Source organism: Falco naumanni, chromosome 10 (assembly GCF_017639655.2).
Source record: "Falco naumanni isolate bFalNau1 chromosome 10, bFalNau1.pat, whole genome shotgun sequence".
Taxonomy (NCBI): domain Eukaryota; kingdom Metazoa; phylum Chordata; class Aves; order Falconiformes; family Falconidae; genus Falco; species Falco naumanni.
Window position 1 is genome coordinate 19,494,969 of NC_054063.1, and position 13,869 is coordinate 19,508,837.

Here is a 13,869-nt window from a genome sequence, read left to right on the forward strand (position 1 = left end):
ATGATGTTAACTTTTGGGGTGTTTTTTTCTTAAATGTTAACCGTAAGGAAAAGTTGCTGTTGATATTCTGAAAGGTAGGTAAAAAGTTACGACACCTATCCCAGGACAAAAGAGATTCTCATCTACTTTTCCATGAGCCCATACTGTAGTTAGGTGGGGTGGTGTCTTAGGGAAAGGGTCACCTTGGTAAAAAGGCACGCTGTTAATTTATATTCCAGGACTTGATACTAGTGTTTGTAGTTTGCCTGTGCTGAGACTAGCAGATGAAAATTTTCCTTGGGTGCATTGTCTACCAGTCTCTAAAGATAGACTTAAATGCTGTTGTGTAAACTAGGTTCTTATTTTTCATAACCTCACTGAGAAAAAGGGAGCTGGAGAAGACGATCATAATTCTTTCCCTACTCAGCACTGAATCTGTACTGTTTTATGGTCCCACTGGGACCTTTGATGGGGTGAATGAGTTAATTTGCTAATATAATAGGATTTAAGGTGTTTTGCTGTGAATTTGAACTTTTTTTTGTAGTAGTAGTGGAGCTTATAGGTCTTTTAGATTAGAACATAAACCCATGAAAAAACAGTCTGGCTTGAAGATTTTTTTTTCACAGTGTTGAGCTAGCTACAGAGGAGTGCAGGGTTAAGTGCTTTGCTGGCTCTGGACTTCCATTCTTTAAAGGTTTGAAGTTGATAACTTCATGCCAAATCACTGCGAAGCAGAGTATGGCATTTGTAATTTGGGAAGAGTTTGTTGAAACTCAGAGATGTTGTGAAAATTTCAAAGGTGTAAGCTCATGTAAACAAGCAGGCCTCTAAACTTTGAGTCAAAAGTACTTTCATAAGGATCTTATACCATGAGTAACTGGTGATAGAATACTGGTGGCAGGGCAGCGTGTTTGCTTAAATTGTGGAAGAGCCATCTTTCCCTTGGAAAAAAGCCTGAGGCAATGGGCTGGCCTGGTTGGTTCTGGTTGGGAGCTAAACTTTCCAAGGCTTCTGAAGAAAGGGGAGGATTTTTCCCTATTTTCTGGTTTTATCTCATTCAGAAGAGCTGTCTGAAGTCAATGCCCTGTCAGTTTCCTGATGGAGAGATGGGCAAGACTGGAAGCACATTCTTGTTTTATTTAGCCTCTGATATATTTTTTTCCTTTTGGTTGTGTCTAAGAGCAAAAGGAAGAGCTGCTGCCTCTGGTGAAGCAAAAGGGTACCTCCTTGGTTAGAATGTTTTCCGTGCAGTGCCACTGAGGTCAGCGCTGCGTTTTCAGCAGCAGAAAGCTTGTGTGGGCTCATGCCTTGGTACAGATTCCTCCTATAAGCATGTTCTTTCTGTGCAAGCTGCTGTGGCTTTAGGATGAGTGGAGAGATACTAACTTCTCTAAATATATAGAGAACAAAAGTGCAGTGCGGTGTCTTTGGCACATGATCTTTAATACTGCTTTGGGCTGATGCTAGGAAATGAGACCTACTATTTGATAGTCAGTCGATATTTTTGACTCTTGTGATGGAAAATGCATGTAACCAACCTCTTTCCTTGTAGACCTGTTGGTGATTAAAAGGCAGACAGCATTTACAAGAATAATCACTCGTCTGATCTTTGAGTTCTCTTGATCTTGTTAACAACTCTGAATTAATAACGTCAGAGAGTTACCTACCAGGGCGTCAAGACATCCTGGTGTCATAATCTGTTGCAGTGTGTGTTTGTGAGGTTACACAGTGGGAGCCAAGGCACCGTTGTCCAGGGTGGCGCTGATACCTTACCTACTTACATGCTGAGTTACGTTCTGTTTAAATGCATCCACAGCTTGTGTCTGGTCAGTGGTCTGGCCACGCTTGAGTGAGGAGTTACGGTAAGGATATCCATTGGCTGATGATAGCTGGAAAGGCAAAAATGGAGTCAGCCTTACCAGAAAAGGGGAAACTCTATCAGAGAAAAGGACAGTGATAGTAGTAGATGAATCACGGAAGCTTTTGGTCACAATGAGGTGCACACCAAAGAAAGGTTCTTCAGGCAAACTTCTGTCCATGGGGCTCAGTTACAGTGTAGTATCCTACTTCCTGTTGTTCAGGAGGTGGGGCTGGTTACTGCTGCCTTTTTCTGGCATAATTTTCTTTCTGTATTTAACTGGAGTGACCAGATCCAACTGAGTTTTGAGCCGACTACTTGTCATACACCATCGCAAACCCCACAGATCTATTTCTCGCTCTGAAAAAGGGGGAGGAAGAGGGAAGAGAGGATGACTGGGGGCACAGGACTAACCTCTTCTTGCAAGTGCCCAATATCTATCTCCCAGGGAGCTCCACGGAAGATTTCCACGGGTGGTTCCCAGCCGTTGCGGAATTTGGGAATGTAGGTGGGGATATTTGCTTCTCGAGGCCATTCAGCTCTAGGACATGAAGCAGGGAATATGTAGTGAGATTCACAAGGAATCTGTTTCTGAAAGCACATCAGGGAGAAGCAGGCACAGCAGGGCATCCTTGACACTTTGACGTGACTATAAAATCAAGCATCCCCTCTGTCTTTTTCAAGAGCTTGGAGAACTTGGTGAGATGTCAGCTCTGTCCTCACCTGGATCGGGTCCACGTCTCTCCCAGGGAGTCCCAGAGATTTATTTCTTTTGGTGTCAGGTGTCCTCTGAGGAAATCTGTGGCGTCTTTAGAAAGAAGTGGGCTGACAACGGACCTGGCAAGCTCAGGGCCACCACAGCTACTGACGATCTGGAATGTGCATACACAAATATGAGGGATTTTGTAGGAAATGTTCAAAATACGAAATCGGCACGTGCACAAAGGAGCAGAAATCAAGGACAGGAAGATCAGTGGCTCTGATCCTTTGAAGTCTCTGTGCCTGCCCGCTCCAAAGGAAGCCAATGTACCCTCCATGGTGCGTACCTCTAAACCCAGGCTAATTCATGTTAGACTTGCAATTCCAAAGTTCTCCTCTATGCCTTCACGTGTAAGGGTGAAGTTTCACAACACAGATGAACTAAATTAATGGTTTGATGCCATCTAAAAGGGATGCTGTGTCCCTCAGCATCCGCTTATTATCCTTGCACTGCACTGATAGTACTTGATTGGCAGATTTTATTAAGAAGAAACAAATAGATAAGGCAAATAGTTCCTGACTGAGTCCTCCATGGTATAAAATGAAAGCCAGAAGGCAAGCCTTCATGCCAGGGGATGGCCTGACTCCTGTTGGCAGCAGCTAATCCTTAGATCAGCTCAGTTGTCTCAAGAAATATCAACCTAAATCTTTGAAGAAGACTGGACAGTTCAGAGAAACACAAGAATTTTTCTATTGGAGCCAAAGCAAGGTCTGATCTAAAAGTTAGCTGTTGTTAAGAGACAGGATACGTTGCAAGCTGGCACTTTAAAAAATGGAAAATCACTTGGTATTTCTGTGTCCCTCCTGGCTTCTTTTTCAAGTGAGGATTTCTGTTTCCTATTTTCAGTGCAAATATTGAACCATGTTTGCCTGGAGATGAGGTCAGGCAGATCCTGAAGGGGAGCCATAGCTGCTTGTGCTTTTCTTCACAGTAGGCCTTTATTAAAGGGGTTTGCATTTACTTCAAGCTGAAAATCAGATCAGAGGCTAGAAACACTGGCATTGTTGCTTCTACACTTTACTGAGAAAGCTTTAGCCAGTTGTGAGCAGTCTTCTAATTCTTCTGCATAATCTAGCCACCTCTAAGTGTGAAATCAACATTTGAAATAAAAAGTGAGTTCACAGTGAAACCTGTGAATAATATTTACCAGTTCCAGCGGCCCAAATAGGAAATGCACCAACTCTGAAGCACTGGGGTTCTGGATGTGCTTTCTCAGTTTGGCCTGAAAAGAGAAAGGAAACCCAGTGTAACCCTAACCTGATTTTTTATTTCCCCTTTCTGTCACACAGGGGGGGATCGTTGCTGACTAATGCATGCTATAGTTAATAACAACCTAAAAAGTACGGAAACTTTCAACAGTGAACCTGAAATCAGGGAAGAAGAGTAAGTGAGTGGGGAGTAGGAATCATTCAGTTTTAGGTCATTCTTATTTTGCGTCCATTTCTAAGGGTGTTGAATTTCAGGAGGGGTGGAGTACCTACTCTGTTAAAATCAGACCCTGTGGAGCTGTTTTGAGCAGAAGCAGGAAACTTTGGCTTATTTTGCAAGTCTTGGTGAGGAAGGGCCGGGCCTATTACTTCTGACTCTTGCAAAGCTGAAAATCCCGCTAGTTCCCGTGAATGAAAATGACAGAGCAAGTGTTTTGGGGGGGTCCCTTGGCAAACTGCTGACAAGGGAAAATCTCCACCAAGGTCTTGGTTGCAGCACCTAGAGCTGCGCTGGCTGCTTAAATGCTTCGTATTTGGGGTAGATGGGTGGACTGGAGGGGTGAACACTTGGGATTACTTTACTGTAAGAACTGCATTTCATTAAGAGCAATCAGCTAAGCTGTGGTGAGAAACCACTTCAGTGTGTGCTTCCTTTCAGCTCTTTTAGTGTCCTGTCCTACTGGCATTGCTGCAATGGAAAACGGACTTCCTCCTCCCTACCCAAATGCAAAGCATTTTAAATGCTGGTGATTAAACGTTAATGTGGAGTGGAAAGTGTGAAATAATGATGGTGACAAGGTGACTAAATGAAATGGCACTTCACAAGGACTTTGCAGCCACGTGGCCTGTGACAGCAGTGTTGGGGAAGACGTGGCAGTGCTCTGCCACTGATTCCCCACTCTCCTTCTTACTTGCCCGTGGCCTCTTGCCAGGAGATCAGTTGCTCTTTGTGAGATTGTGGATAGGCAGGCAGCAAAGTCCAGGCAGGGAGAGCTTGGGCATGTGAATGATTTTTTTACGTGTTGGCTCCCGCACTGCTGACAGAGAGGCAGCAGCAGTGCAGAGCTTGGGGGCCAGAGCATTTGCACAGATGGGCGCTTGTGGTTTTGTTGCACAATTGGCAGTGTCCAGGGAAGGACACTCGACTCCATCACAGACCTGTGCTGTGCTAAGGGTTTGGCTGACCACGCCGACTCTGGTGTATTTATCTCAGCTGTGTCAGCAGTCAGGGCTGGGATGTGACAGCCTGGCTGGGATTTCTTTATGCTTGGAGAATCCTCAGCTGCTGCTTCAGGGAAGCTGACATCCCACTGTGGATATGTGGCATGGTCTTAGTGGGGCACTGGATCGGTTTGTGCAAGACCAGTGATTGCTGGCCAGAGCTGCCACCTCCAAGACTTGGTTCTGGTCCTGAGCAGGCAAAAATTACGTGTATTTGCTTCTAAAAGAAAAGGCTGGAGCTTGCTGTCCTGCATTAAGGTTGTTTACAATCTCTGATTTTCTGACTAATTACTTCTCAGGAAAGATATTAGGCTGTGTTCAACTGGGCAAGTTTGGTCAGAACTGACAGAATTTCCTTCTGGCTTGTTACCCTCCTGGTCTCACATACTTCACTAAGTGGAAGTAGCAGCACTGGGAACATCTTCATGCTCCTACTTTTCATCCCTTTCTTAACAGAGTGACTCTTCCAGAGGAGAAAGAGAGCAGGAGCCAGGAATCTCAGGGCAGTGGGGGATATCAGTTATTGTTAACCAGAGACTTCCCAGGCCTCTGGCTGAGGCAGCTTTACAGCTGCTCTGTAGACAGAATTGGATAGAACAATTTAAAGTAGAAAAGACTCTCCTTAATATTTATAGTCCTCTGTTTTATGCTTGTAAGAGTAGCAAGGACTAAAGCTGTCACAAAACTACCCAGATTTTTAAAGGCCACAAGCAGAAGTGAGTGTCTAGAGTGGGAATATCTATATGTAAGCCTTTCCATGGCTGTCGGCAAGGTGGGCATGGCACATCTTGGCTCCCTAAGCTCAGAACTTTGCAAATGCTTTAAGTCAGGACTGTATCTGAAAAGAGATCCAGGCAAGGCCCTTGGCTGCTCAGTCCTGTCCTGGATGCTGTGCTTCTAGTTTCAGATTAACAGCTTGGCCCAAGAAACCTGCACAAGCCTGACACAATGTTTGTTCCGGATTCTGAAGAATCTGGAATTCATACTTTTTCTCCTTGATAAGTATTTTCGGTTCAGATTTCACTTTGAATGCTTATTGCTGTGATAATGGGGAAAAGCCTTGTCACTGCTTGAGACAAAAGGCAGTGTTTGTTCTAGATTCTGAAGAATCTGGAATTCACATCTTTGTCCCTTGACAGTTCAAATTTCACTTTGAATGCGTGCTGCTGTGAGATGTGCGGAAAAGCCTTATTCGCTGCATGGGATGAAAATACCCCCTGTGTCTTACCAAGAGGTTAAAAGCCAGTTTGGTTTTCTGGAAGCAGTCGATGAACTCGGCCTCGCTTGGGGGTCTTGCTCGAAGGGTCAGCATGCCCTCTTTCATGAGAAGGTGGAGAGAAAAACACTTTAATTAGAGCATCCCTTTTCAGGAAATTTTCATCTTGCTGGCACATGGAAGGCACGGCAATAATGGGTGCTGAGACTAGAACTACTAGAAATCAAGGGTTCAAGAGAAGCCAGAAGTCTTTCCCTGTGTGGGAGGCTTCACTAGGTTCCGTGTGCTCTACAAGAGGTCCCCACAGACCAGCAGCACCTTCCAAACTGGTGTAGCTGCTGTTGGGTCCATAGCCATGCTGCTGCATCAGTCTGGCCTGGCTAGGATGCAAACTGAGCTCTCCCCGCAACCTTCATCCACGCCCCTGCCTTCCCCATTTGTTCTAGCTGCTGCACTGTACCTGCTGGCCCTTTCTTCTTGTTCTTCTTCCCTTTCTTCCTTTGGTTGAGCTGTCTGAATGCCTCTGCAGCCTTCTGAAGCCTGGCGACAAACACTTCAATGTCATCCAGAGTGCAGTTCAGGATTTGCTGTGAGGACAGAAATGCAACAAACCAAGGTAAAAGCGAGCCCAAACTGCACGCAGCTGGGAAGCTCGGATCGCAGAGCGTGCTGCTTTTTGCCTGTTCCAGTTCCTGGAAGAATGCACAGGAATGGGGAATCCAGGCATGAAATTAAGCTGAATTCATCACTTTCCAAACACAAAGCTGTGCCTGGCTGTGTGCTGTACTTCTCAATGTGACAAGTGACCCCTGCTAATGGACATCTGGAAAGTAACTCCAAGACTGGGCTGTGGGCTGGGGAGGAGCAGACCTTCTGAAATCAGCAGAGCTACTTCAGGTCAAAGGACATCATAACTGACCCATGATGGACTCTGCTTTTGTTCATCTTATCTTTATGCACAGCAGTTATCAGGTTAATGATGACTATGCATAAAATGTCTGCTCATGGAGGAGCCCCTTGCTTCCTTTCTCTCTTTCTGTCTATTGCCTGTGCGCTGTTCATATTACCAACCGTTTCTTTTTCAATCTTCTGTGCTAAGATGGCTCGGGACTCTTCATGGTCATGAGAGCTGGAGCCTCGTCGTTCATAGTCTGCAAACAAGGGAGGGAGCGAAAAATACATTTACTATCGGGGTGAAAATAGGCTCCATTAAACGCAGGATGGTAAATCCCAGCTTGGTGTTTTATTCTGGGTTATGAGAGCACCTAAGGAGATCATAAAAAGCAGGAGGTACTCAAAGTTGCCAATTAAATCTCCTAGGGTCACAGAACTTGCCCGCCAACCCTCTGTGTTGATACGCTGCGTGTTTTCAAATATAAGCAATGAATAAATTGTGAGGAGCTGCCAGCTACAGGCAGAGACCTGCAAGCCCCAGTCTCCAGCTGCTGTGAGTCACTGACTCCTTTGCCTTTGATGCATCTGTGCTGCCTTAGTCCCGCAGAGGAGCTCAAGAGCCACCAAGCACTCTGCGTGTATACAAAGTGCCATTAAATTAACTCCCACTATCTTCTAACCTCCAGCTGTCCTCAGGAGCCTTCCTTCTCCCAGAGATGCCAGTTTAACTAAATGGTAGTTGAGAAAGAAGAACTAAGACCTAGAAGTGAATACAACTGTCGCTTGCTAGAAAGCAGCGTGCCAGGAATTCTGCATGACTGATGCTTAGGCAGGCCTGTGTATAAATCGGCATTTTTGTACAAACTTGTGTGCAGTCTTTCAAGTGTTTTAAATTGGTGTTCAAAAAAATCCTTCTGCAATAAAAAACACAGACACCTCCCTGCTTCCAGAAGACAGGTGCTTGGTGAGGGGGTGATGTTCTGGTGTGAACAATTGCTCAGGAGGCCTCTTGCGAAAAGAATAACATGAAATGGAGTTTGGAAGGGCCAGTAGAGCAGGTGCTTGGACAGCAGGATTATAAAGTGGAAGAACTAGGGAGGCAGTTTTGGCAAAGGACCGTGAAAATTTATGTCATCTTTAGGTGTTAAGATGAGGTGATTAGTTTTGACAGGTTTTGTAGAAAAGCAATAAGGCGTGTTTTGAAGGAGAAGCAATCTCGGCAAACAGGCATCATTCAAGGCTTTCTCCTGTCACCTGCTTTCGTGCCAGGCTCTGTGTTCTCAGGTCCAGAAATCCTGCCTGAGTAAATGCCCAACTCTGTTGATGTAAGCAATGGGCTTAAAGCTTTATGCTGTGTCCTGGGAAGGGCAGAGTTAAGGGTGGCCATTTTGTTAAAAACTGCTGTTGCATCAGCATATGGATGTTTATACACGGTCCAGCTCTGAAATATAGATCTTATTTTCATTATGCAAAACTGGACTTGAAATAGGCTCTCCATTGAGGAGACCAGAACCGCTCTTTGGCTTCAGATCCCATCCTGGGGAAACGAGTATTTTCTATCCTCAGCCAGTGTTTGGAGTTTCTCATAGTATCCTGATTACATGTTTTCCTTTAACCTAGAAATTAATTCGAAGAGAAGGTGGTACAATAGGCAGTGATAAGAAAGGCTTACACTTTGCTCGTCATTTTAATCAGATTGAGCTTTTGTTGGAGAGTTTATTTCTGTTATGGGGAGCTTACTTCTGTTACCACTTTCTCCAAAGGTGAATACAAGTTTTTTCAAGCTGGCTCAAACAGGATGAAGTCGGGATGGTTTTGGAGTAAGATTGTAAATCCGCGCATGAGAGAGCTGAGTTCAGATCTGCATTTCTACACTCATCTCTAGGAGAATTCATGCAAACCACTTGATTTCTGAGGGTGAAATCTTGGCTCCTGTGAAGTCATCAGAGCAGGAATTTGGCTTTCTGACCAGGTCTGTCTTGTCTGCATGTTTTAAGATCACTGATGCCTGCTCTGAATGTCATGTGATGGCTCAGTTTTATGAGGGGCTTTCACCTGTTTTGGGAATTTCAGTATCCCAAAATACAGGTGTTATTACAAGTTGTTTCTAGGAGCTTTGAATTATTGAGCTGTTGCTGAACAGAGGATGCCAACTGCTAGCCCAGTGGGTGCAGATGTTTGCTGCGGCCCAATTCTTAGGCATTTATAAAGCACAGCCAGATATGCAACAACATGTTGTGCCTTTGGTATGTGTCTGTGTTGCATTATAATGTGGTGAAAAAACACTGAGCTTCCCTGCACTCCAGCAACACAGGGCCTGAAATGACCACAGACCATTTCAGGAGGGTTGACTATCTGGGCTAATGAGTCCTCCGTCCCCAGGACAGACTTGCTGAGTGCTCCCAGTACCTGGATCGTGCTGGGAAGGGGGTGCCACCCGGTTCCTGTTCATCGCTGAGCCTCGTGTGTCGTGCTGGATTGGGATGGGAGCTGGCCCTTGCGGCGGTGGGAGGATGGATTGTCTCTGCCTGATCTTTTCTTGGTTTGCTCTGCAAGGGAAACAAGCAGAACAACCTTATCAGTGGCTGCTGGTCCTGTTTCTGAGAGGCTGGTGTGTGAATCATAGAATGGTTTGGGTTGGAAGGGACTTTTAAAGATCATCTACTTCACCAGACCAGGTTGCTCCAAGCCCCGTCCAACCTGGCCTTGAACACTTCCAGAGATGGGGCAGCCACAGCTGCTCTGGGCAACCTGTACCAGTGTCTCACCACTCTCATGGTAAAAAATTTCTTCCTTATGTCCACTCTAAATCTACCCTTTTTCAGCTTAAAGCCATTCGCCCTTTTCCTGTCACTACATGCCCTTGTAAAAAGCCCCTCTCCAGTACCATTGTAAATGGGACTTTCTTTTTTTGTGTTTTTTTTGCTTTGTTTTTAACTCCCAGCTGTATCGTGCAGTGTACATACTTGAGTGTCTGTGGCCGTATCTTCTTCCCGTGCTTGTGGTCTGCCAGGGCACTTTCTATATCCTCGTGAACCATCTCCGCCTTAAAGATAAAACGGGGATGTTTTTAAGGCTTTGCTTTGGAAAGGATTGAGGGCTCCAGTGGGCAAAGGAAGGAGGGGCTGGCAGACAGCTAGGAGCATATTTTGTTCTCTGTTTCACACCAGCAAGGAGGGCTCTGCTTACCTCCACCTCGTCACAGTTGAAGAAGTGGATGTCAGGTTTGTGCTGCTCTGAATCCTGACACACCAGAAGGAGGATGGAGGAATAGCGCATCTGATTCAGCACTGTTTGGCAGTGCTGGACTGTCGGCAGAGGGAAGTCTTCCAGCTCCTCCTGGAAGAGGAAGAGGAAGGGGTCAGGCAATGGGGAGCTATGGAACCAGTGGGGAATGGTCCTGTGCATGGACCTCTGGGATCCCTGTTTGAGGAGTGAGACCTGGCAGAGCTTGTGCTTCACAGCACAGTGGCGGTTTGCTGGGCTCTTCAGAGACATGTGTCCAGGTTTGCAGAGGGGCAGTGGCTTGGGACTGCGGAAGAGGAGAGGTGCGTGGCAGAGGTGAGCTCTTGTTTTCCTCTGGGCCCAGCATGAGACTTCAATAATAGGAGCTTTGTTGCTTACCATCATGCTGTGCTCTCCCTGTACTAGTATGCTTGTTGTGCATCCCAGCAGAGCACTGGGAGGGATGATGCTTCCTGTGAGGGGCTCACCCTCCCACTGTTTCCTTGGATGACCTTGGGCTAATGTTGTTTAGTTTCTTATTGTTCAAATTGGGGCAGCACCATCCCTCTCCCACTGTCTGGCTGCTCTTTCCCCTTGGATTAGGTGCCCTCTGTGCATGTACATAGATCACCCGTCAAAATGGGGCACTGCTCTCAGGCAGATATCTTGTGTGCTACTTTATTGTGAGTAGTATGCTACTTTACTGTGAGTAGTATGTCCTTGCCTCTCTGCTTATGCTTTACGTGGATCTTTGTGGACCTGTAAGTCTGCATCTCTCCCACATTGATGGGATTGGCCTGGAGCACAGCTCAAGGTATCTTTCACATTGTGAAAGAGTAGCTGTGCTCTGGAGCTGTGAATAAATCATCTCACACCTACCTGCCCTTTACATTAGAGTCAGCCAGCTGCCACACACCTGGGAGTCGATTTTGGTAGTGATTCGCCCTTGTGTTCCTCAGAAATGGCCCTCCCAGGCAGGATGGGAAGGGTGCGCACCACGCCCCATGCAGCAGCCTGGGGGTAGCTCTCGCAGAACTCTGGGTACCTGTGACTCGCAGTCCAGGAGGCGGATGGACTTGTCGTTCACTTGCAGCAGCATCTCCTGTGTCCAGATCTTCTCTTTGGAGTTGAGCAAGATGAGTTTTCGGATAGCGTCATCCACAGTCACAATGGACTCGCTCTTATCCATAATGAAGGTGGCCAAATGCTGAAGGGGGGGGGGAAGGAGTGAAAAACAGGTAAAAAACCTTTGATAGTGTCTGTACCATAAATCAGCGGTGAAACCTGCTCTAAAGGCTTGAACTGCTGTTTGCCTGTTCTTTGGAGCACAGATGTGAAAGCTGCTGCAGAAGGCGTGCATTCTAGTTGTTAGTACCAGCCTGGCCACAGCGGTGAAAGATCAGGGTTTTGTAATGCCGCAAGACTTTTCATAACAAGTTTCACCACTTGCATATTTATCTCATCATGTGTCAATTTTAGCAGCTCTGGCCATTGTCCAGTGGTGCAAATGTTTTGTACACATGAGTTAGTCCCCTGGCTTTTCTTTTTTTTTTTTGCTGCTTGCCTCTGTCCTGCGCTGTGGCTTTGCTAGATTACCCTGGTTTTCCTGCCTCTCTCCTTCCACCTGTCCTGTAAACCCACCCAGGGCTCTTCCCACTGCCAGCCTGGCTTCCATGCTGCCATGTCCTCTTGTGCTGCCTTGGTGTGCACTTGGGCCGGGAGCAGCTCAGGTAAGGTGGGAACATCCCAGACGTGGCTGCACTCGTGTGTTTTCCCATCCCTGCTCGGTGTCCTGAAGTGTGTGGTGATCCAAGCTTTGCACTTGGCACCTCTATGTACAAAGAGTTTGTGTAATCGAGCTGCAGCTGCAGGCTTTGGATTGCTCCTGGGGCTTGGCGCAAGGGGAACGCTGGCAGGGCAGGGTGGCAGCTGCAGAAGCACATCAAATCCAAATGATGCATGTGCCTGCCCCAGCACTGGGTGAAAGAAAGCTGCTCCAGAAATCCAGGTAACTTATTTCTCCCTGCTGTGATCAGCAGCCAGCGAGAGCAGGTGCTGCTTTCTGTGGATGGGGAGAATGTGCCTCTCTGTCAGGAGGGGGGCGGCCAGGCAGGAGATGTGGGGACCCTTGCCTGCTCAGAGCAGCCAGGCTGGTTTCTGTGCAGTTGTCTCTGTGCAAGTGACAGCACAGCCAGGCCACGTGTTCAGGTGACAACAGGGGAAAGGGAAAAAAGAATTGGGAAGGAAAAGGAAATGGTCTTGTTTTACCTTGTTCCCTCTGCTGCCCTGCTATGTGCTGGGGAGGGGAGGGGAAGGAGAACATGCCCATCTGGGAAAGCAGCTGAAGCTTTTCCCTGTAATAACAAACTTTTTCCAGGAGAGAAAGGCAGGAGGCTTTTGGGGCTGTAGGGCCTGAGCAATGTGTCTGTGCTGCAGCTAGTCCAGGCGTCTGCTGCTGGGAGGCTTGTCAGGCCAGATCCCAGCTCCTTCTCTCTTCCCTGGAATATCGATGGCCCATCTACTGATACCAGAGGAATTTTACCAGTGTGCTTAACTGTAAACGTTGCAATTATGCATCCATGGCACAGATGAGTTGTACAACGCTGTATTATGTAGTTTAGCTACTAAGTAGATAAGAACTGATCTGAAACCAAGATCTGAGCCAAGAGTGCTGAAACAGGGCCAGAAGAAGAGAAGGTCATGAAAAGACGAGAAGAGGAAGAGGATGAAGATGTCCTAAATGACCACCAGAGGACCCTTGACCCATTAGGCCACACATGGGTAGTAAGAGTGTAGATAAGTAGTTCATGGAACTGTAATGAATATGCTAATAGTTTCTCAGAAATGTCATTCATCTGTATAGATTGGCCATATAAACAGTGAACACAGTCGGGGTGCACATTAGGTAGAACTTATTTCCTGTGCATCCAGCACCAAAAATCAAGAATGCCCGCTTTGTAACACTTGAAAATGAGTATTAGAGAGTTTTGTCTCTGATTTTCTGGTATCAGCACCAACTTGAGCCTCTCACCCCGCTTCCCCTACTTGGTAGCATTAGGGTGCATGACAGGCTGCTGCTGAATCAGCTGTGGGTGCGCTGAAGAGCCATGGGGCAGGTTGACCCTTCTGGCAGGGAGAGCCCAGTACCACACCTGGAGCAGATGGCATTGTGTGCGTTCTTGGTGGGGCTGGGGGCAACAGTGCGGCCACCCCATGGACAGTCCTGCTGGGTGTTTAGTGTTTGTGGGGATGGCAGCAGTGGCAGCTCCTGCTTCTCTTTGCACGAATCCTGCAGCCTGGTTTCAAAGCAAGAGCTGCAGAAAAGGGGGGGTGTTTTAAAGTGAGCCACAAACTGATATGAAATTTGGAGTGGCTCTTTGTCTCTGTTACAGGGATGAGTTTTGCCTAGCTTTTCTCCCTCTGATCCCTTGTCTTTATGCCTTCTCCCAGTGATCAGATATAACCTTTTCAGGAGTCAGGCAGTTTCTTTCTGGTGCTGACTCTTCGC

General features: G+C 46.8%; 1 protein-coding gene across 2 annotated transcripts in view; it reads right to left on the reverse strand.

The window, feature by feature from the left end:
- EPS8L2 (EPS8 like 2) overlaps positions 1 to 13,869 on the reverse strand; it is a 66,875-nt gene that overhangs the window by 11,273 nt on the left and 41,733 nt on the right. For both annotated transcript variants that reach the window (XM_040608644.1, XM_040608645.1), the window contains 11 exons: positions 11,407 to 11,568; positions 10,326 to 10,475; positions 10,103 to 10,182; positions 9,546 to 9,685; positions 7,314 to 7,393; positions 6,703 to 6,829; positions 6,255 to 6,343; positions 3,745 to 3,819; positions 2,561 to 2,709; positions 2,252 to 2,378; positions 1,753 to 1,868 (listed from right to left, as the gene is read on the reverse strand). In XM_040608644.1, coding sequence (XP_040464578.1) covers positions 1,753 to 1,868; positions 2,252 to 2,378; positions 2,561 to 2,709; positions 3,745 to 3,819; positions 6,255 to 6,343; positions 6,703 to 6,829; positions 7,314 to 7,393; positions 9,546 to 9,685; positions 10,103 to 10,182; positions 10,326 to 10,475; positions 11,407 to 11,568 — 1,295 coding nt within the window. The remainder of the gene's footprint in view (positions 1 to 1,752; positions 1,869 to 2,251; positions 2,379 to 2,560; positions 2,710 to 3,744; positions 3,820 to 6,254; positions 6,344 to 6,702; positions 6,830 to 7,313; positions 7,394 to 9,545; positions 9,686 to 10,102; positions 10,183 to 10,325; positions 10,476 to 11,406; positions 11,569 to 13,869) is intronic.